Source organism: Pagrus major, chromosome 10 (assembly GCF_040436345.1).
Source record: "Pagrus major chromosome 10, Pma_NU_1.0".
In the NCBI taxonomy this organism is placed as follows: Eukaryota; Metazoa; Chordata; class Actinopteri; order Spariformes; family Sparidae; genus Pagrus; species Pagrus major.
Window position 1 is genome coordinate 7,119,481 of NC_133224.1, and position 18,850 is coordinate 7,138,330.

Consider the following 18,850-nt stretch of genomic DNA (forward strand, 5'->3'; position numbering starts at 1 on the left):
GTAGTGGTCGTATAAACATATGAGTTTACCTACACTCACGTATGAGTGAGTGTAGGTTGTCCAGGGAGCTGGTTTTGAGACTTGCTAAGTTAGTTAGCCATCTTGGGCAGGCCAGTAAAGTTTGGGTGTCTCTGCAGTTTGTTTCCCTTAGTTTTATACTTTGCACAGCAACTTGGTTTTGTGTGAGATGGCTGCTTTTGTTTTGGTCATTTTGGTGATGTGTGGCTGTAATTAACATTTTGTGTGCAGTAACTTGTAGTTTGTGACCTTTGGTTGTGGTAATTGTACTCCACTGGTGTAAGCTGACAACATTCGTGTGTAGTGGTGACTACAGAGTGACACCTTTTGTGTGGTGGTTGTTGCAGTCAACTTTTGGTGTGGTGACTCAGGTGTTACTGCTTTAGTGTACTTAATTACAGTTAGTGTGTTTGGGATGGAGTCACTCCACAGATCAGTGGATCTTGAGTGGTGGGTGTGGCTTCCCAGTTTGTCCAGTCACTTTGTTTCTGGGTTACTATCTCCATTACAGTAACATGTGGTTGGAGACCACAAGGTGTCCATTTTGTGTTGTGGTAGTGGCAGTTCACTTGTGTTGGATCTATGTGTGCTGCTGTTAGTGGATGGCAGAAATTCTGTAGTTTAACTACTCGTTGTGACCCTTTCGTTTTGTGGCTGTTGCCCTCCACTGTTGTGTTGGTCGCCTGTTGCTGTTTTGTGGTGAGTGTTACCACAGTAATTATGTGTTTGGTTTTAGTGGGAGTGGCACCCACTGATTTTGGTCCTGTACAAAAGATGAAGTGTCATTTTTATGTAGATTGTGGGTGGGGGGGTGGGGGGGTTATAAACTGTGTGTGTGTGTGTGTGTGTGTGTGTGTGTGTGTGTGTGTGTGTGTGTGTGTGTGTGTGTGTGTGTGTGTGTGCCGTGCCCTCTGTGCTTAAATACTCTCTGTGCTTTAATTGCCCCTCTGTTACCTGAGTGTGTGGGTTAGGGCAAGAAGTACAGCAAGATGAGACACACAAGGGTGAAACTTCAAAGTAAAACAGGAAACAGAAACAAACAGACACAGAACCATGACACCTTTAAAAATGCTTCACTGCTGGTGGTGCTTGGGGGATGGGAAGAGGGGAGTCTCATTTTCATGTTGCGGCAGGTTTTCCCCCTGGTCGTAATAAATATTATACAAAAAGTCACAAAAATTTTGAGTTTTGCTGCAAAAAAGTCCACTTGTTCACAGGTCATACATAAAGAAAAGAACAAAAATAATAAACCTCACTATTCATAGTGAAGTGCAGAATGTCAGTTTTGTTTTGTATCTAATGTCCAACAGACACTTGCCTTCCAAAAACTAGAGTCCAGATGAGTCATTTCTAACAACTTCTCTGACCATTTGACTCGACATTCCTTCACTGCAGTCAGGATCAAAGAAAAAGGGGAGCGGGGCTGGTGACAAGTTATAAACCAAACTAAAGTGTCTTAAATAATCAAAGTAGTCGTAAGTCTTTGAAAACTACAAACCTCCAGAACAGTTTCAATGCTCTTTGGCATAATTTCTGTATGTCTTTAAACTTTATCACTCTATAGTCTCTATGTATGAGTAAAATAATCAAAAACATATTTAGTATTGATGTAATATAACTGCTAAAAAAAATTTATATGGTGTCAGATAAATCATACATTGTTTTGATTGAGCTTATTGAAAAATCATCTCTCTACCTCTGTTACATAGGTGATGGTGCAACCCTCGAAATTCCTGAATTCACTTTGTTTGAAGGAGACTTGGTGATTCTGCGCTGTAAGCATCGTACTTCAAGTAACATGATGACAGCTGCCTTTTACAAAGATGGATCACCTCTTCAAGACAGAAAGAATCTGTCATTTAGAAAAGGAGAAATGACCATTTATCATCTGTCAGTGTCAGATGAGGGCTGGTACAAGTGTGAGTTTGATGATGGGACAGAATCTGCAGACAGTTTGCTGAGAGTGAAAGGTAAGAAGCTGTCTCACTGTGATGAAAAAACATTATTATTGTTTTCAATGCTGCACCAAGAATCCAAAGAACAGGTCACAAAATCTCTAAACATCAAACATTCACTTATTAGCTTTTCTAAGCTTTCAGTTGCATTTCACTGTCTTCATCCAGTCGAGTTTTTTGTCTTCTTGCAGTAGATTCTACATGAAGTATTCACGATTCTCTTAAAATACTATCAAGTACTGAACAACAAGTTAAGCTTTCATCTGCCTTCAACTAACCGATCAATAAACAGCCTGACAGTCCTCAAAGTCAAGCAGCTCTTGTCACAAGAATCCTGGTGGCTGAGAGGCTGATTGCCTGATTGAATTATTTCAGATATTGGGTACACGTACTATCAGCCTTTTACTACTAGTGGTCCCTAGAAATGTGTTTGGTATTGAAACATATTTATCTTGATGTGAACAACTTTCCTCTGTTTTCTTGTGTTTTCTGTACTTGCAGCTGTTTGTGGGGTCAAAACTGTTCAACTAATCAGTTCATTGAAACAATAAGTGTTTTCATTGTGTTATGTAAAAATGATAACATGATGAATAACATTTTTGATGGCATGTCCATAACAGTAATTTCCTTGTTTTATTGTTTTTCTAAACCAAACAGCAGGTAGACGTACAGTCACACTGACAGCAGACAGGACAGTCATACCACCGGGAGGCAGTGTGACACTGACATGTGCTGTGGAGGATCCTGATGGCTTCAAATATCAGTGGATCAGACAGAAGACAGACTCTTCTGGAAAAACTTCTCTTCAGCCTGTTAAAGAATCAAACAGAGTTATCTCACAAGGAGGCACATACACCTGCAGAGGATGGAGAAGTGAATCAGATGTCATCACACCTGATAGTAATGCAGTCGTTATTGAGGAAACTGGTGAGTTTAGTATTTTCTAATGGAATAAACAACCTACAGTCTTTATGTTCTTAAACAATGTGCACAGTGTGAAGGGAAAGTGATTGTTAGTCATGTTAGCCCAGTACCTCTCACTTTACTGACAAAAATGTTTAAATATCCTTCATCAGGTCAAGAATGGGCTACTGGTTTGACCTCCTTCAATTTGTTAACAGAAACAAAGAGTTGAGGATGCTTCCTTTATGCTGTTCAGTTTAATTAATCAATATCTGGAATCAGGATATTGTTCATGAGGAAAAGTTTACACAGTACTGCTGCTAATACTGTAGTTGTGAACAAGAGGAAGTGGAGGTGGCTGAGAAAACACACAATCAGCATGTTGTGCTGGGAGTTAACATTAATGTTATTAATGCCAAAATCACTACATGGTTTTATTTTGAGCAGATTTTAATTGGAACAAACTTTAAATCCTAATGTTATAAAGGCCTTTTACCAAACAGTTTTTAAAAAAAATGTAGAATCCAGCCTGCATGATGAACTAGATATTAGACACAAGACTAACAAAGAGGGATAATGAAAATGTTCTTCCATATTGATGTGGTCAAAACAGTCTAGTGTCTGTACTAAATGCATCCTGTGAAAGGTTATTAACTGATAAAGCTAAACATATTGTTTGATGTCGATTAACCTTTTTGTCATTTTTACATTTTTGTCATTATCAAACTTATCCCAGGCTGAGGGACACCACTGGTTGTTGTGTATAATTTGGACACATGAAGCAGTCAGTGTGATCGCTGTGAACAGAAATACTGTGGTGGCACTTCTGCGTAATGCTGATGGATACATGGACTTTCTCTGTCCACTCACTGCTGAAGGACAACGTGAATGGAGCAATTAATAAGTGCTTTCCAACCTCCATCTCAGACACATACAACTTGTTTTCTGTGCCAGAATTATGCAGGCCGTGACTCACTGTTCACTGTAGAGAACCATTGATGAGAAGGCTGATAATACACAGTATTCCACTTGTGACACTAACAGCTGATTAGTGCCAAGTATGACATATTCCTCCCCAAAAGAAACCTGACAGTCATGTTACATAATCTGCTAACCTGTACTTGTAATAGATGCATCTTGTGTTCAGAGTGCAGAGAGCAATTAAAACTCCCCTGGAGGAACATGGATGACTTTCATCTTATTCAGGACATGAGTAGTGGTGCACTTCAGCCTCTTGTGGTCAAAATGAGTATTAGAGAAAGAAACACTTCGAAAAATGAGCCTTAATTTCCTCTTTTCACAGACACAGAAAAAAAAAAATCCATCCTGAAAAATGTTTTCACTCCTACTCAAACATGAAAAGAAAACTACATTTTACAACTCACACCATATAAAAAAATGTTTCACTTGCCTTTTGCACGGCTTCTGTACATTTTCTGTTTCCTTACTGTGAATTCTTAAACTTTAACAGATCCAAACAAGGCTGTTGTGACTCTGCAGCCAAACTGGTCTGAAATATACAGAGGAGAGACGATCACTCTCAGATGTGAGATCAAAGATGGAGGAGACACTGAGTGGGAGTATGAATGGAAAACAACCAACTCAGAAAAACCTTCAAATCAAAATGAACACAGAATAAGATTTGCTACTGAATCCCACAGTGGAGACTACAGGTGTAAGGGCAGAAAGAAAAGTGAAGAGTCTTCAACAGATTGGAGTGATCCCATCAAACTGACAGTATCACACAGTAAGTCACATCACATTTCTTTCAAAGTGAAGATTATACAGCTCATTAAAAGGCTGTTTTGGTTCAAATATATATTTAAAGTAAATCTTCAGTATGTACTGATTGTGCAGAATGTATTTGATCCACTATCAATACATGTTTTCATTCTGAAAATAATTTTCCAGCACCACCCCGGCCTGTCCTCACTGTGTCTCCATCATGGCTGAGTGCTGGAGCCTCAGTAACTCTGAGCTGCAGTGTTGAAGATCAATCTGCAGGATGGAGGTTCTACTGGTATAAGACTGTTCCTGATATATCAAACTACTATTACAGCTATGAGCTGCTACCTGGCAGCAGCAGTGGGACTGAACAGGATTCCTACATTGTTCATGGACAGACACACACAGCAGGATATATGTGCAGAGCTGGAAGAGGAGATCCAGTGTTGTACACTGATTGCAGTAAACCTAAGTTTGTCTGGTCTGCAGGTCAGTTTGTTTCTATCTCTTAAGAAACAGATGTTATATCAGCTCTGTTCATCTTTTTCCTAAATGATGATAAACATACAGTATCTTGAAAAAAAGAATATTAATTTACTGTGGTCTGATGAGCTTGTCTCTCTCACTACGTCAAGCTAAACTTCATGCTTTCCACCTTACAAAGCTAAAGACTATTTGAATTGAGACATTTTATATCTGAAGATCTCTGTGCTCTGTTCGACCTCTTATCACATGTTGTTTTTCAGATTTTCACTCATCAGTGTCTCTCACAGTGAGTCCTGACAGAGCTCAACACTTCACCTCTGACTCTGTCTCACTGAGCTGTGAGGGAAACTCTACTAAGTGGAGAGTGAAGTGGTTATCAGCTTACAACAGATACCCGTCAGACTGCACCATCTGGGGGACAATGACTGGATCTACATGCAAACCAAGGACTTACGGGCGCAGTGATGCAGTGTTCTGGTGTGAGTCTGGATCAGGAGAGTTCAGCAACGCAGTCAACATCACTATACAGGGTATGATTTCACTACATTACACTTTTTTTACATATCAATTAATTGATTAATTAATTTGGAGAAAAAAAATAATATTAATTTAAAATACATTAATAATTATTTAAAATAAACAGTCCATTGTGTGTTGAGAACAGTACACTGACATTTTAAGAGTTTTGCTCGTTAGCTGGCTTAATGATATCTTAAGTAATTAATTGTTTTCAATTAATAAAAATAGTTAAGTATTCATTTAAACTGTGATTTTAAACCTGTACTACACGTTAGCAGTGCCAACTTCACCTCACTATGATGAGGACTGGATGCAGTATACAGCAGGTTTGTGTAGGTTTATGGGTCATCTGTACTTCAGTTTTTATGTCAGTGAACATGTTTAAAGGTCCAGTGTGTAGGATTTAGTGGCCTCTAGCAGTGAGGTTTCACATTCAACCAACTGAATACCCCTCTCCCCACTTTTGGTTTCCAAGTGAGTCGGAGAAAACTAGAAACATAAAAACATGAAGGTCCTCTCTAGAGCCAGTGTTTGTTTTGTTCATTGTGATCTACTGTAGAAATATGGAGGTGTCACATGGCAGACTTAATGGAGGAGGACCTGCTGTCTGTACAAATAAAAGACTCATTCTTAGGTGAAAGATAACATTCTTAATTCAGGTGATTGTGCACTCATTTAAACATTATGTATATTATATCTTCCATTTCTGCCAATAGATCCCCCTAAATCCTACACACTGGACCTTTAAAGCACTGTGTGGTTTGTAGGACCCTGTTGACACCTGTTGTTTATTTGGTAAAAGGTGACTTGTACAGTAGGAGACTCAAGGTGTTTGATAAAACATCAGATTTTATGATCACTCTGTTAAATCAGTGAGCAATAAGCAGAAGAAAAACCCAGTATGTATCTTTTCTCATCTCTCTACATCCACTCATTCTCAAGTTCCTCGACCAGCTGATCTCTGACTGAAACCTCGTATTCTTTGACTGTTTAGCAGATGAAGATATGATCCTGCTGAGTCCTGCCCGTCCTGTGACTGAGGGAGAGTCTGTTAGTCTGAGCTGCAAATTAAGAAACCAAACATTTGGCTCCAGTGTGTTTTTCTATCACAATGAGAAACTGATTCAAAATGACAGCAGATGGGAGTTAAATATCTCTGCAGTGTCAAAGTCAGATGAAGGATTCTACAAGTGTCAACACTCAGGACAAGAGTCAGCACAGAGCTGGATGTCAGTTCAGGGTGAGTAGGATTAAAATAATTATTCCATTTTCTTTTATATGTGAACTGTTTCTGTCTGAGAAAGAAGTTTAGCTGAATACTGAACCAAATTCAAAGTAGTTTTAGTTTCAGACACCTTCACCTGTTGGTTTCCGTTGACTCTGATTAAAGCACTTTGTAAATTCAGTTTTAGAAACATGTTCATTAATAGTTAATATTTACTATTTATTACAGCAGTGTCCAGGCCTGAAAGCTCTCCATTTCCTGTACTGTTGATTGTTGGGCTGGTTTGTGGACTCGTTCTTGTTCTTCCTCTGCTCGTGTTGTTTTGCTACAAAGCGTCCAAGGGTGAGATCTTCTTCTTCTATTATTAAATGTTTTTTTAATTATTCAAATACACACACATACTCTGATCTCATGAGATAGAATAGCAGTATAACAACCATCTAACAACAAATGTCTTTTTCACAGATTCATGCTTTGTCAGGTAGGTGCAACACTCTCTCATCTCATTTTGAACATAACATCAACACATGTTTATGTTCCTATTTAAATGTATTGTATCTGATATATGTTGTAGACCAGTCCAGCCTGAGAGCGCCAACGCAGATCATGTGGTCTACGAGAATGATAATTACTCTGCTCTTCTCCATGGTAAGCAGTTAAACTAATCTTTATTTTTTACATATAATATTTTAAGTAATCTAAAAAAATCTTAGTTTGTTTAATAAGTATTGGAAACGAACCTTGACTTGATTTTCATTTCTCTGTAGGTGATGTTTGTCTCTATGAAACAGTCAGTGGCTGTCAAGAAGCTGAACATGGTACAGTTTATACCTTTTTATTTAACATGGAGCTGTTAGAAATATGAGACAATTTAATTTAACTGTAAATGACTTGTTGACAATCCTTGAGCGTATTTATTTGTCTGAATGACATATTTTAGACTGAGTTACACATCTAACAACAAATGTCTTTTTCACAGATTCAGTCTTTGTCAGGTAGGTGCAACACTCTCTCATCTCATTTTAAACATAACATCAACACATGTTTATGTTCCTATTTAAATGTATTGTATCTGATATGTGTTGTAGACCAGTCCAGCCGGAGAGCGCCAACGCAAATCATGTGGACTACGAGAATGATCATTACTCCTCTCTTCTCCATGGTAAGCAGTTAAACTAATATTATAAGTCTAATCTTACATATTTATACAGTGGGGTCCAAAAGTCTGAGGCCATTGAAAATCTCTAATATCACGTAAACCAGGAAATAATCAGAAAATGCTAAGAAAGTGTGAGTCTTAGCATCAAATCATTTCCAGACTCAAGGTTTCTAAAGGGGCAGTGCATGTAACAATATAAACTATAAAACACTTCACAGAAACTGGATCAGTTGTATCCAAAGACAGACCCAAAGTGGCCACACCATCAGAAGATCAAAAAATCAAGTTTGTTCCCTGAAAGATAGAAAAGCAACTTCATCACAGATACAGAATTTGATAAATACACAAGAATCCAATCAGGTGAAGTCTGTCAAAGGAAAGCTGTCTTGTAGTTGTCTCGAGGACGATTAGCCGTTCCTAAACCACTTCTTAGTTGGTGAAGCAAGACGAAAGACTGGAGGTGGGTTAAGAAATACCAGAATTCTTCAAAGAATCGACTTTTAACTCAAATTGTTCAGCTGATATTCCATCCATCCATCCATCCATTATCTGCCGCTTATCCGGAGCCGGGTCGCGGGGGCAGCTGCCTGAGCAGGGATACCCAGACTTCCCTCTCCCCGGACACTTCCTCCAGCTCCTCCGGATCCCAAGGCGTTCCCAGGCCAGCCGGGCGACATAGTCACTCCAGCGTGTCCTGGGTCTTCCTCGGGGTCTCCTCCTCCCGGTGGGGCATGCCTGGAACACCTCCCGAGGGAGGCGTCCAGGGGGCATCCGATACAGATGCCCGAGCCACCTCAGCTGACTCCTCTTGATGTGGAGGAGCAGCGGTTCTACTCCGAGCTCCTCCCGTGTGACAGAGCTCCTCACCCTATCTCTAAGGGAGCGCCCTGCCACCCTGCGGAGGAAACTCATTTCGGCCGCTTGTATCCGGGATCTTATTCTTTCGGTCATGACCCAAAGTTCATGACCATAGGTGAGGGTAGGAACATAGACTGACCGGTAAATCGAGAGCTTCGCCTTTCGGCTCAGCTCTCTCTTCACCACGACTGACCGATACAACGACCGCATTACTGCGGCCGCCGCACCGATCCGCCTGTCAATCTCACGCTCCATCCTTCCCTCACTCGTGAACAAGACCCCGAGATACTTAAACTCCTCCACTTGAGGCAGGAACTCTCCCCCAACCTGGAGGGAACAAGCCACCTTTTTCCGGTCGAGAACCATGGCCTCAGACTTGGAGGTGCTGATTCTCATCCCAGCTGCTTCACACTCGGCTGCAAACCGCCCCAGGACATGCTGAAGGTCCCGGCTCGAAGGAGCCAACAAGACAACATCATCTGCGAAAAGCAGGGATGAAATCCGGTGGCTCCCGAACCAGATCCCCTCCGGCCCATGACTGCGCCTAGAAATTCCGTCCATAAAAATAATGAACAGAACCGGTGACAAAGGGCAGCCCTGCCGGAGTCCAACATGTACTGGAAACAGGTCTGACTTACTGCCGGCAATGCGAATCAAGCTCCTGCTCCGGTCGTACAGGGACCGTACAGCCCTTAGTAGAGGGCCCTCGACCCCGTACTCCCGAAGCACCCCCCACAGAATGCCACGAGGGACACGGTCGAATGCCTTCTCCAAGTCCACAAAACACATGTGGACTGGTTGGGCAAACTCCCATGAACCCTCCAGCACCCTGCTGAGGGTATAGAGCTGGTCCAGTGTTCCACGGCCAGGACGAAAACCGCATTGTTCCTCCTGAATCCAATGTTCGACTATCGGCTGAATTCTCCTCTCCAGTACCCTGGAATAGACTTTACCAGGGAGGCTGAGGAGTGTGATCCCCCCCAGAATTTCCTCGAGGCCGACCGGTAGTCCTTCTCCATGGCCTCCCCGAACTTTTCCCAGACCCGAGTCTTTGCTTCCGCGACCGCCCGTGCTGCAGCACGCTTGGCCTGCCGGTACCCGTCAGCTGCCTCAGGAGTCCCCCGAGCCAGCCAGGCTCGATAGGACTCCTTCTTCAGCTTGACAGCATCCCTTACTGTCGGTGTCCACCACTGAGTTCGGGGATTGCCGCCACGACAGGCACCGGAGACCTTACGGCCACAGCTCCGAACAGCCGCGTCAACAATGGAGGCGGAGAACAAGGCCCATTCAGACTCAATGTCCCCAGCCTCCCTCGGGATCTGGTCAAAGCTCTCCCGGAGGTGGGAGTTGTAGACCTCCCCGACAGAGGGTTCCACCAGACATTCCCAGCAGACCCTCACAGTACGTTTGGGTCTGCCAAGTCTGTCCAGCTTCCTCCCCTGCCAGCGAAACCAACTCACCACCAGGTGGTGATCAGTTGACAGCTCAGCCCCTCTCTTTACCCGAGTGTCCAAGACATACGGCCGGAGGTCAGATGACACGACCACAAAGTCGATCATCGACCTCCGGCCTAGGGTGTCCTGGTGCCATGTGCACTGATGAACACCCTTATGCTTGAACATGGTGTTCGTTATGGACAAACTGTGACTGGCACAGAAGTCCAACAACAGAACACCACTCGGGTTCAGATCAGGGAGGCCGTTCCTCCCAATCACACCCCTCCAGGCAACACTGTTGCTGCCTATGTGAGCGTTGAAGTCCCCCAGCAGAACGATGGAGTCCCCAGTTGGAGCACTCTCCAGTACCCCTCCCAGGGACTCCAAGAAGGCCGGGTACTCTGCACTGCCGTTTGGCCCATAGGCCGAAACAACAGTGAGAGACCTATCCCCGACCCGGAGGCGCAGGGAAACGACCCTCTCGTTCACCGGGGAAAACTCCAACACATGGCGGCTGAGCTGGGGAGCTATGAGCAAGCCCACACCAGCTCGCCGCCTCTCACCGCGGGCAACTCCAGAGTAGAAGAGAGTCCAGCCTCTCTCAAGGAGTTGGGTTCCAGAGCCCAGACCGTGCGTGGAGGAGAGCCCGACTATCTCTAGCCGGTAGCGCTCAACCTCCCGCACCAGTTCAGGCAGCTGATATTATCATCTGCAATAAAAAATATTATTACATTCAAAACAAATGCAAAATAGAGTTGTCGCGTGGTCTCAGTCTTTTTGACTCTATAAACACATTTTAAATGATCAAAACAATCTGAGGAGTCACATGATTCATTTGTTGTTTACAGTTAAAGTGGTTAAATTAACCTTGACTTGATTTTCATTTCTCTGTAGGTGATGTTTGTCTCTATGACACAATCAGAGGCCGTCAAGAAGCTGAACATGGTACAGTTTATACCTTTTTATTTAACATGGAGCTGTTAGAAAAACTGAAATAGGACAATTAACTATAAATGGCTCATTAACAATTCTTTAAGTAAAAAAATATTTACATTTCAAATTAATCCAATGATGGATTAACATATTATTTTATTGATTGTAAAGAATCCTGACATAAACCTCAATCTCTTTTTGTTGACTTTGCTTTTTCTTTCAGGTCAATAAAGAAATCTGTATCAACTGAACCAATGGAGCGGACGACAACATGAAAAACTACATCTGTGTACTTTCACAGCTTTCATGTGATCACTGTGTGCAGCTGTGCTGTCCAAATAACAAACATTATTTGGTAAAGTGAATCTAATAGCAGGTCATTTAAAATAAATGTATCATATGGTTTTAATCTTCTGTTGTATTTGGTATAAATAGTTTAGATTATCACATATAATAATTGAAATGTTTTGTTGTTTACGTCCGGTATGTTCTGACACCTTTGTTGTTGTTGTTTGTTGTTGCAAAGAACAAATATTATGTGTCGACACTCGGTACGAGGTGATTGTGCAACTTTAAAGTCAGCATCTTTTGTAGTTTTTGATTAAATCGAGTTAAACATTTATAACATTTAATGTATTTTATGTGAAAAAAATCCTGTTACACAAAGAAGCTTTCTTCTGTCATTTTAAAAATGGCTTGATATTCTCTATATTTTATGTTTTGTTATATATATATATGTATATTTTTAAAAGGTCGTTGAACATTTTATGCATCAATAAACTTGTTCCAGCAATAAGCTGTCAGCAGTGTTCCTCATAGATTTAGAGGGGAAAAGGAATATAACTGTAGTTACTTCAGTTTGAAAAGTCTCATCATATTTGTGTCACTACTCACTCTTCATAATGTGTATTAGAGTCAAGCCCATTCAGGCATATGTTGTACTGCATGTCAATTATCTTAGTGTCTCAACATGATGTAGAGATGATGCCTTGACATTGGAAGCCAACAGAACTTTATGTGCTTGTGCCGGTAGGGGTCAGCATTCAACAGCTAAGCCTAAATCTATTTACATTTTTTACATAACTTGTAGTTACATAGCAATGGCAGATAGCAGTAATACCACTGTGCTGATGTTATATGACAGTTGCTTCAAATAAGTGGGGGGTTCAAAAATAGACTGCTCTGATTATCTGACTGTGTTCTGGTTGGACTAAGTTTCCTGCAGCTTCAGAGTGAAACTAGTTGTTTATGTTGTTTACCTTCCAGATTTCTCTCTTATGTATTGATATTTGTTTGAAGCATTAGAATTAAATCATAAAGACAGCTGCAGATGTTTCCCTACTCTCCACAGGAGTTTGCTCTGAAGTTTTCTTTATGTTTAAATGTAACTACATGATTTTATTTGACGTATTATTTTTTACCACTATAACGTATAATGCCAAATTAACAAGAAGGCACAAATAGTTAAGAATGTGTTGTAGACCAAGTGTATACAGTTCTTCTAAACGTAACAAGTCCCAAAATTGAGTGTTTTCTTAATGGAGTCTGGTGACTTTCTCCACGGACCACAGTTTATATTTGAAATGTTTACCGTGAAAATGTCATATTCTTAATTAGATTTGGTGTAAATGATGAAACGACGAATTTACAAGAAAGCATCAATGACTTAGACTGTGTCGTAGCTGTTTCACAAAGTTTGTTAAGTTTCTCCTCATGAACCAATACTTAAAATCACATGATTTGTAAAGGGAGTCTGGTGGTATTGTCCTTACTAGTCACTTCCCCTTTAACGTTGTCCAAAGCCGTGACTTTCACCCACAGATTGAAGGACTCAGGTGGGAACTGCTCCTGCTCTTCTCCTCTGCTGGCATGGAGGGGGAGATTGAGCGGGCTCCGGGCGCCCTCTGCTGGTCAAGGTTCTCCACGACCAGGTAAGAGCAGGGTCACACAGATGGAGGTGAACTTAAACTCTGAACAAACCATCCATGAAGTGGGAGATTATTGATGGAAAGCAGATTAAAGACAGTGACAGTTGTTCTGCTTGAAAAAAAAGGTGAAACACTTGAACTGTCTCAGTAATAAAACAGAGCTGTGCAGTGGGTTAGTGGAGCTGTCTGTGAGAAATGATTAACTTCATAAGAAGTGCAGTTCTTTTCCTGGATTAGACACATTCGCCAAGTTCATTGTTACACATGATTAAAACATTCAGGTGTCAAATGATAAAATGAGTTGGAAAAGTCCCTCAAGACTGAGGATGTTAAAAGAAAAATAACATTTATCAAATATTAAGAAAAAAAGAGGGATTTTCACAAGACACACAGGAGTTGGACAGTAAAAATTTATGTTTTCGCATCATATAAAACAGTCATATTTCATGTTTAAACACAGAGTTATAAAGTGCTTCACAGAGTCAGAAGTGATTTGCAGAAGATACAAATTCAGTTTGGTTTGAGAGATAATTTAAAAACGATACAAACAAAGACAAATAAATATGTGAACAAAAGGTTCCAGTTTCAAGGGGTTGCCTGCTGTCAGACACATTCACATATACATGTATGATCACTTTATTAAATATGAAATATATACAAACACTGACCACTACAGTGTACTTAGAATAATATGCAATAAAGTGAATGTTAGCAGATAAAAGTGCATGTATGGAGCACAAGCTTGTTTCAGTGCAGTTTGAGAAACAAGTTACAGAAACTTGTTAGAAATCATTAAAAACACGTTTGGCCACGGCGCTTCAGGTTTGAAGAGAGACTAATAATTTATCGATCCTGTTTGTGTCATGGATCACACATTTGATGTTTGTCAGGTTAACAGATAATGTTTAAGCCAATAAAATCTCAGTTTGTCATCAAACTAATGAAATATCAGACTGTTAAAATACGTCATCATGGACACTTTTCTTAATTCCTCCACTGTACTTTTGTTTGTTAGACAGACAGTGAATAAATACCATGTAACAAACAACCAACACAAGTACCACTGCTGCTGTCAGTCCCAGTCCACAGTAGAGGCCGATCATTTCCCAACTGACCATGTTGGGTCTCTCAGGTGTGTCTGTGTTGGGTTTCTCAGGTTCTGGCCAATCCCTCGCTGCTGTAAAGAGAGCAAACAACAGAACAGCTGAAGTTGTGACATATTTCTCGGATACTGTGAGAATGAAGTGAAGGATTGTGGATTGTGGTCGTCCTCAATACTTTTCTTCAGGTTCTTATTGATCCAAAAAAGCTGCTGAAATGAACTTGTTAATAAAGTTCTACTAACTTACCAGAGACGATGAGCCAACATTCACCAAAGTCCACACCATAGTTTGTCCTCACATCACACAGGTACCGGCCTGAGTCCTCAGTCCTGAGTCTGGACACATTAAGTCTGAGTCGTCCGTCTCTGATGACATCTTTGTCCCACTGGACTCGTCCTACAAACTGTTGATCTCGAGACTCTGGGACCACAACACCTCCACGTAGTTCAAACAGGACTGAGACTTTATGATCAGTTTTCATCTCACAGAAGGTAAAAAGGGACTTGGGAGAAGTATCAGTTGTGGTTGGGAACATCCATTCCAGTGTGATGTTGTGGTTCTCCTCTGCCTGATAGGAGGTCTGTGCCACATTCACTACAAATGTTCCTGTTGAGGAGACAGAGAGGGAAAGTGAGGAGCACTGACAACTTCAACATGGCAGCCTTTAAACTCCATCTACAAATGTTTCTGTGGACAGTTTAGTGACGTCTCAGAGCTGCAGAGGCTCATCAACATCAACTGTTTGCTCACATGTGGGCTACTTTAACTGATTCATTGAATCACGGTGTAATAAAGTGAAGCTGTAAACTAACCACAGACACAGTTGAGGCTGATGAGCAGCAGGATCCTGCAGATCATCTTCTTCCTGTGAGAGGAGACAGAGGTGAAGAGTCATGTGATCACAGTTCAGTCCTCACATGTACCACAACAGACATCTACAGTCTAAACAGAGTCAGTCAATAACATCCCTATAGTATAATAATAATAATGTCCCTCATACAGTTGACTGATTCTTGATGACTTCAACAAACACGGTTACTTACAGAGAGGAGCTGCTGAAGTCTTTGGTCAATTAAGAAAGAAATCATGAATAGCGGGTCGAGTAAGGTCAACTGGGTTAGGGGAGCTCTGTCTGTCTGTCAGAGATCGCTGTTACTGACTGGCTTTTATATGCCTGTGTTAACAGGCATCAGCTTTCATCCGATATGTCCAAGGCTATTTGCAGCCACACTCTTGTCACCTGATTCAGAATACTTTGTCAGTTACATTTTCTATTTTAGTCATCACAGACAGCTCCACTAACCCACTGCACAGCTCTGTTTTAATACTGAGACAGATCAAGTGTTTCACCTTTTCTCAAGCAGAACAACTCTCACTGTCTTAAATCAGCTTTCCATCAATAATCTCCCACTTCATGGATGGTTTGTTCGGGGTTTAAAGTTCACCTCCATGTGTGTGACCCTGCTCCTACCTGGTCCTGGAGAACTTTGACCAGCAGAGGGCGCCCTGAGCCCGCTCAATCCCCCCCCTCCATCACAGCAGAGGAGAAGAGCAGGAGTAGGATACTATCACCAGACTCCCTTGAAAATTTGCGTGATTTTAAGAGGTGGCGCATGAGGAGAAAGTTAAAGAAAACTTTGTGAAACAGCTACGACACATTTTACATCGCTGATACCTTCTTGTAAATTCAGCATTAAATACAAAACATCAAGATTTTTATTTCTTTGAAAAAATGCGTCATTTTTGCCTCATCGCTGTCAAAGCCTGTCTGCTTCTGTGTCTGAAGAGTTTCTTACTTCTCAGCAGCTGTACCTCAAGATTTACACCCCATGTATTAAAGAATGAAACATATTTACGGTAAACATGTCAAATTTTACAAATACAGTAAACTAACTACAATAAACTGCTTCTCGTGGTCCGTGGAGTAAGTCACCAGACTCCATTAGAAAAACACTCAATTTTGGGTCTTGTAGCGTTGAGGGGAACTGTACAAACTTGTGAAACGCTATCTACACCATATTCTTAACTATCTGGGCCTCCTTGTTAATTCGGCTAACGTTATAGTGGTAAAAAAAATAATAGGTCAAATAAAATCATGTAGTTACATTTAAACATAAAGAAAGCTTAAAATCAAACTTCTTTCCATCAGGAGAAAAGTGGAGTGTTTCCCATCATGCACTGTGTTCTGTGGAGAGGAGAGAGAAACATCTGCAGCTGTCTTTAAGATTTTATTCTGATGCTTCAAATACATATCGATATATGCGAGAGGACGCTGGGTGGGAAGCAAACAACTTCACTCTGACCATGCGCAGAAACAACACAGTCAGTAGACCTCCCTGAATGAGACAGGAATACCTCCCATCATCATCAAACTGGGTGGATGGTAAGTTTGACTTTGGTTCGTCTTCAGAAGCAACGTTCGTGCTGTGGCAAAGCCTGTTTTCTTGTAATATGTCTATAAACGTCTGGAGATATTGAAACTATCTCTCTCTAAGTAATCACGTTTGTTGGTGTCAGATGAATCAGTCAGCTGTAAGAGGGACATCTACCAGAAACATCATTTCCTCTTGAATAAATCTTGTGTGTGAGACGATTGTATTGATGGAACAAAACAGAGTCAGTGTTGATATTTACCTCCACCTTCATCTACATGAACAACAACATGAGCTTGTTTGTGTTTATTTGCAGTTGTTTTCTCGTGACTTTATATGGAGACACTGTTTAAATGTATTTCTAATGTATCAGTGTTACATTTGAGTTTTATACATCAGCTTCAATCTTTAAAGAAATACTAAATAAACACTGACGTCATGCTATGTGCAGCAGACTAGAGTAATTTCTGTTTTTCACCACTAGATGGCGCCATTGTTGCTCCCGGAGGTGTCCACATACATTTGGGTACTTTTGGGGGTGTTTTTATTATGAAGTTAAATGATTTTCTGTTTTCTTCGTTTAATTTGTTGAACCGCAGAGCTGCTGATGTGTTTTTACTGAGTCACCATCAAAGCTGTTGGACAGCAGGACAATAAAGACAAAGGAGTATTGTAAAGACTAAAGACAGGCTGTAGATGTCTGTTGTGGTACATGTGAGGACTGAACTGTGATCACATGACTCTTCACCTCTGTCTCCTCTCACAGGGAGAAGATGATCTGCAGGATCCTGTTGCTCATCAGCCTCAACTGTGTCTGTGGTTAGTTTACAGCTTCACTTTATTACACCGTGATTCAATGAATCAGTTAAAGTAGCCACATGTGAGCAAACAGTTGATGTTGATGAGCCTCTGCAGCTCTGAGACGTCACTAAACTGTCCACAGAAACATGTGTAGATGGAGTTTAAAGGCTGCCATGTTGAAGTTGTCAGTGTGTCTGCTCCTCACTTTCCCTCTCTGTCTCCTCAACAGGAACATTTGTAGTGAATGTGGCACAGACCTCCTATCAGGCAGAGGAGAACCACAACATCACACTGGAATGGATGTTCCCAACCACAACTCACACTTCTCCCAAGTCCCTTTTTACCTTCTGTGAGATGAAAACTGATCATAAAGTCTCAGTCCTGTTTGAACTACGTGGAGGTGTTGTGGTCCCAGAGTCTCGAGATCAACAGTTTGTAGGACGAGTCCAGTGGGACAAAGACGTCATCAGAGACGGACGACTCAGACTTAATGTGTCCAGACTCAGGACCGAGGACTCAGGCCGGTACCTGTGTGATGTGAGGACAAACTATGGTGTGGACTTTGGTGAATGTTGGCTCAATGTCTCTGGTGAGTTAGTAGAACTTTATTAACAAGTTCATTTCAGCAGCTTTTTTGGATCAATAAGAACCTGAAGAAAAGTATTGAGGACGACCACAATCCACAATCCTTCACTTCATTCTCACAGTATCCGAGAAATATGTCACAACTTCAGCTGTTCTGTTGTTTGGTCTCTTTACAGCAGCGAGGGATTGGCCAGAACCTGAGAGACCCAACACAGACACACCTGAGAGACCCAACAGGGTCAGTTGGGGAATGATCGGCCTCTACTGTGGACTGGGACTGACAGCAGCAGTGGTCGTTATGTGGTTCGTTCGTCGCCTTTTATGTGGTCACTGTGTGTCTGCTGAGTCCAGTGAAGGACCACAGGTAATAGCTTTATCAACACTGTAAATGTGACCGTTAAAACACATCCTGCCTTCATGTTGTTCAGTACGTGTCCATGATATAAGAGTCAGAGGAGATAAACAATAATGGAGTTGATGGAGGAAACGTTGTTCTTTACCTTTATGTTGTCCTTTATTTTGACAGGACGTCTCATCAAACTCTGTCACTTATTACACAGATCTGAAATCTGCTCTATGTTCACTTTACTAAAATAATGCTGAGAAACTCGACCTCGTACACCATGTGTATGTTACAACTGTATATATGTATTTATACTTTTCATTTCTCTACATGATGTATTTATCCATAATAAAATATGACATTATGATTCATGTCATCTCTCCTGTACTGGACCCCTGCAGGATGTCATGAAGCTTCAGCTGAACTGATCTGCCTGTTCTCATGTGTTGTATGATGTTACAGGACACACAGGAAGTGATGTCTTTATTTATTTTATCTTCA

General features: G+C 41.3%; 1 protein-coding gene across 1 annotated transcript; it reads left to right on the forward strand.

Moving 5' to 3' along the window:
* The first annotated feature begins 1,891 nt into the window (after window positions 1–1,891).
* On the forward strand, window positions 1,892–11,448 carry LOC141004112 (high affinity immunoglobulin gamma Fc receptor I-like). The gene is made up of 13 exons (XM_073475607.1): window positions 1,892–1,988; window positions 4,348–4,623; window positions 4,788–5,090; window positions 5,348–5,617; window positions 6,604–6,850; window positions 7,079–7,173; window positions 7,297–7,312; window positions 7,406–7,479; window positions 7,599–7,649; window positions 7,811–7,826; window positions 7,920–7,993; window positions 11,179–11,229; window positions 11,441–11,448. Exons 1-13 carry the CDS (start codon window positions 1,892–1,894, stop codon window positions 11,446–11,448), a joined length of 1,578 nt encoding a protein of 525 aa, XP_073331708.1.
* The last annotated feature ends 7,402 nt before the right edge of the window (window positions 11,449–18,850 follow it).

Coding starts and splice junctions, on each gene's coding strand:
- LOC141004112 (XM_073475607.1), top strand. CDS start 1,892: ATGACCATTTATCATCTGTCAGTGTCAGATGAGGGCTGGTACAAGTGT. Junction 1,989..4,347: donor CAGTTTGCTGAGAGTGAAAG/GTAAGAAGCTGT, acceptor AAACTTTAACAG/ATCCAAACAAGGCTGTTGTG. Junction 7,994..11,178: donor TTACTCCTCTCTTCTCCATG/GTAAGCAGTTAA, acceptor ATTTCTCTGTAG/GTGATGTTTGTCTCTATGAC.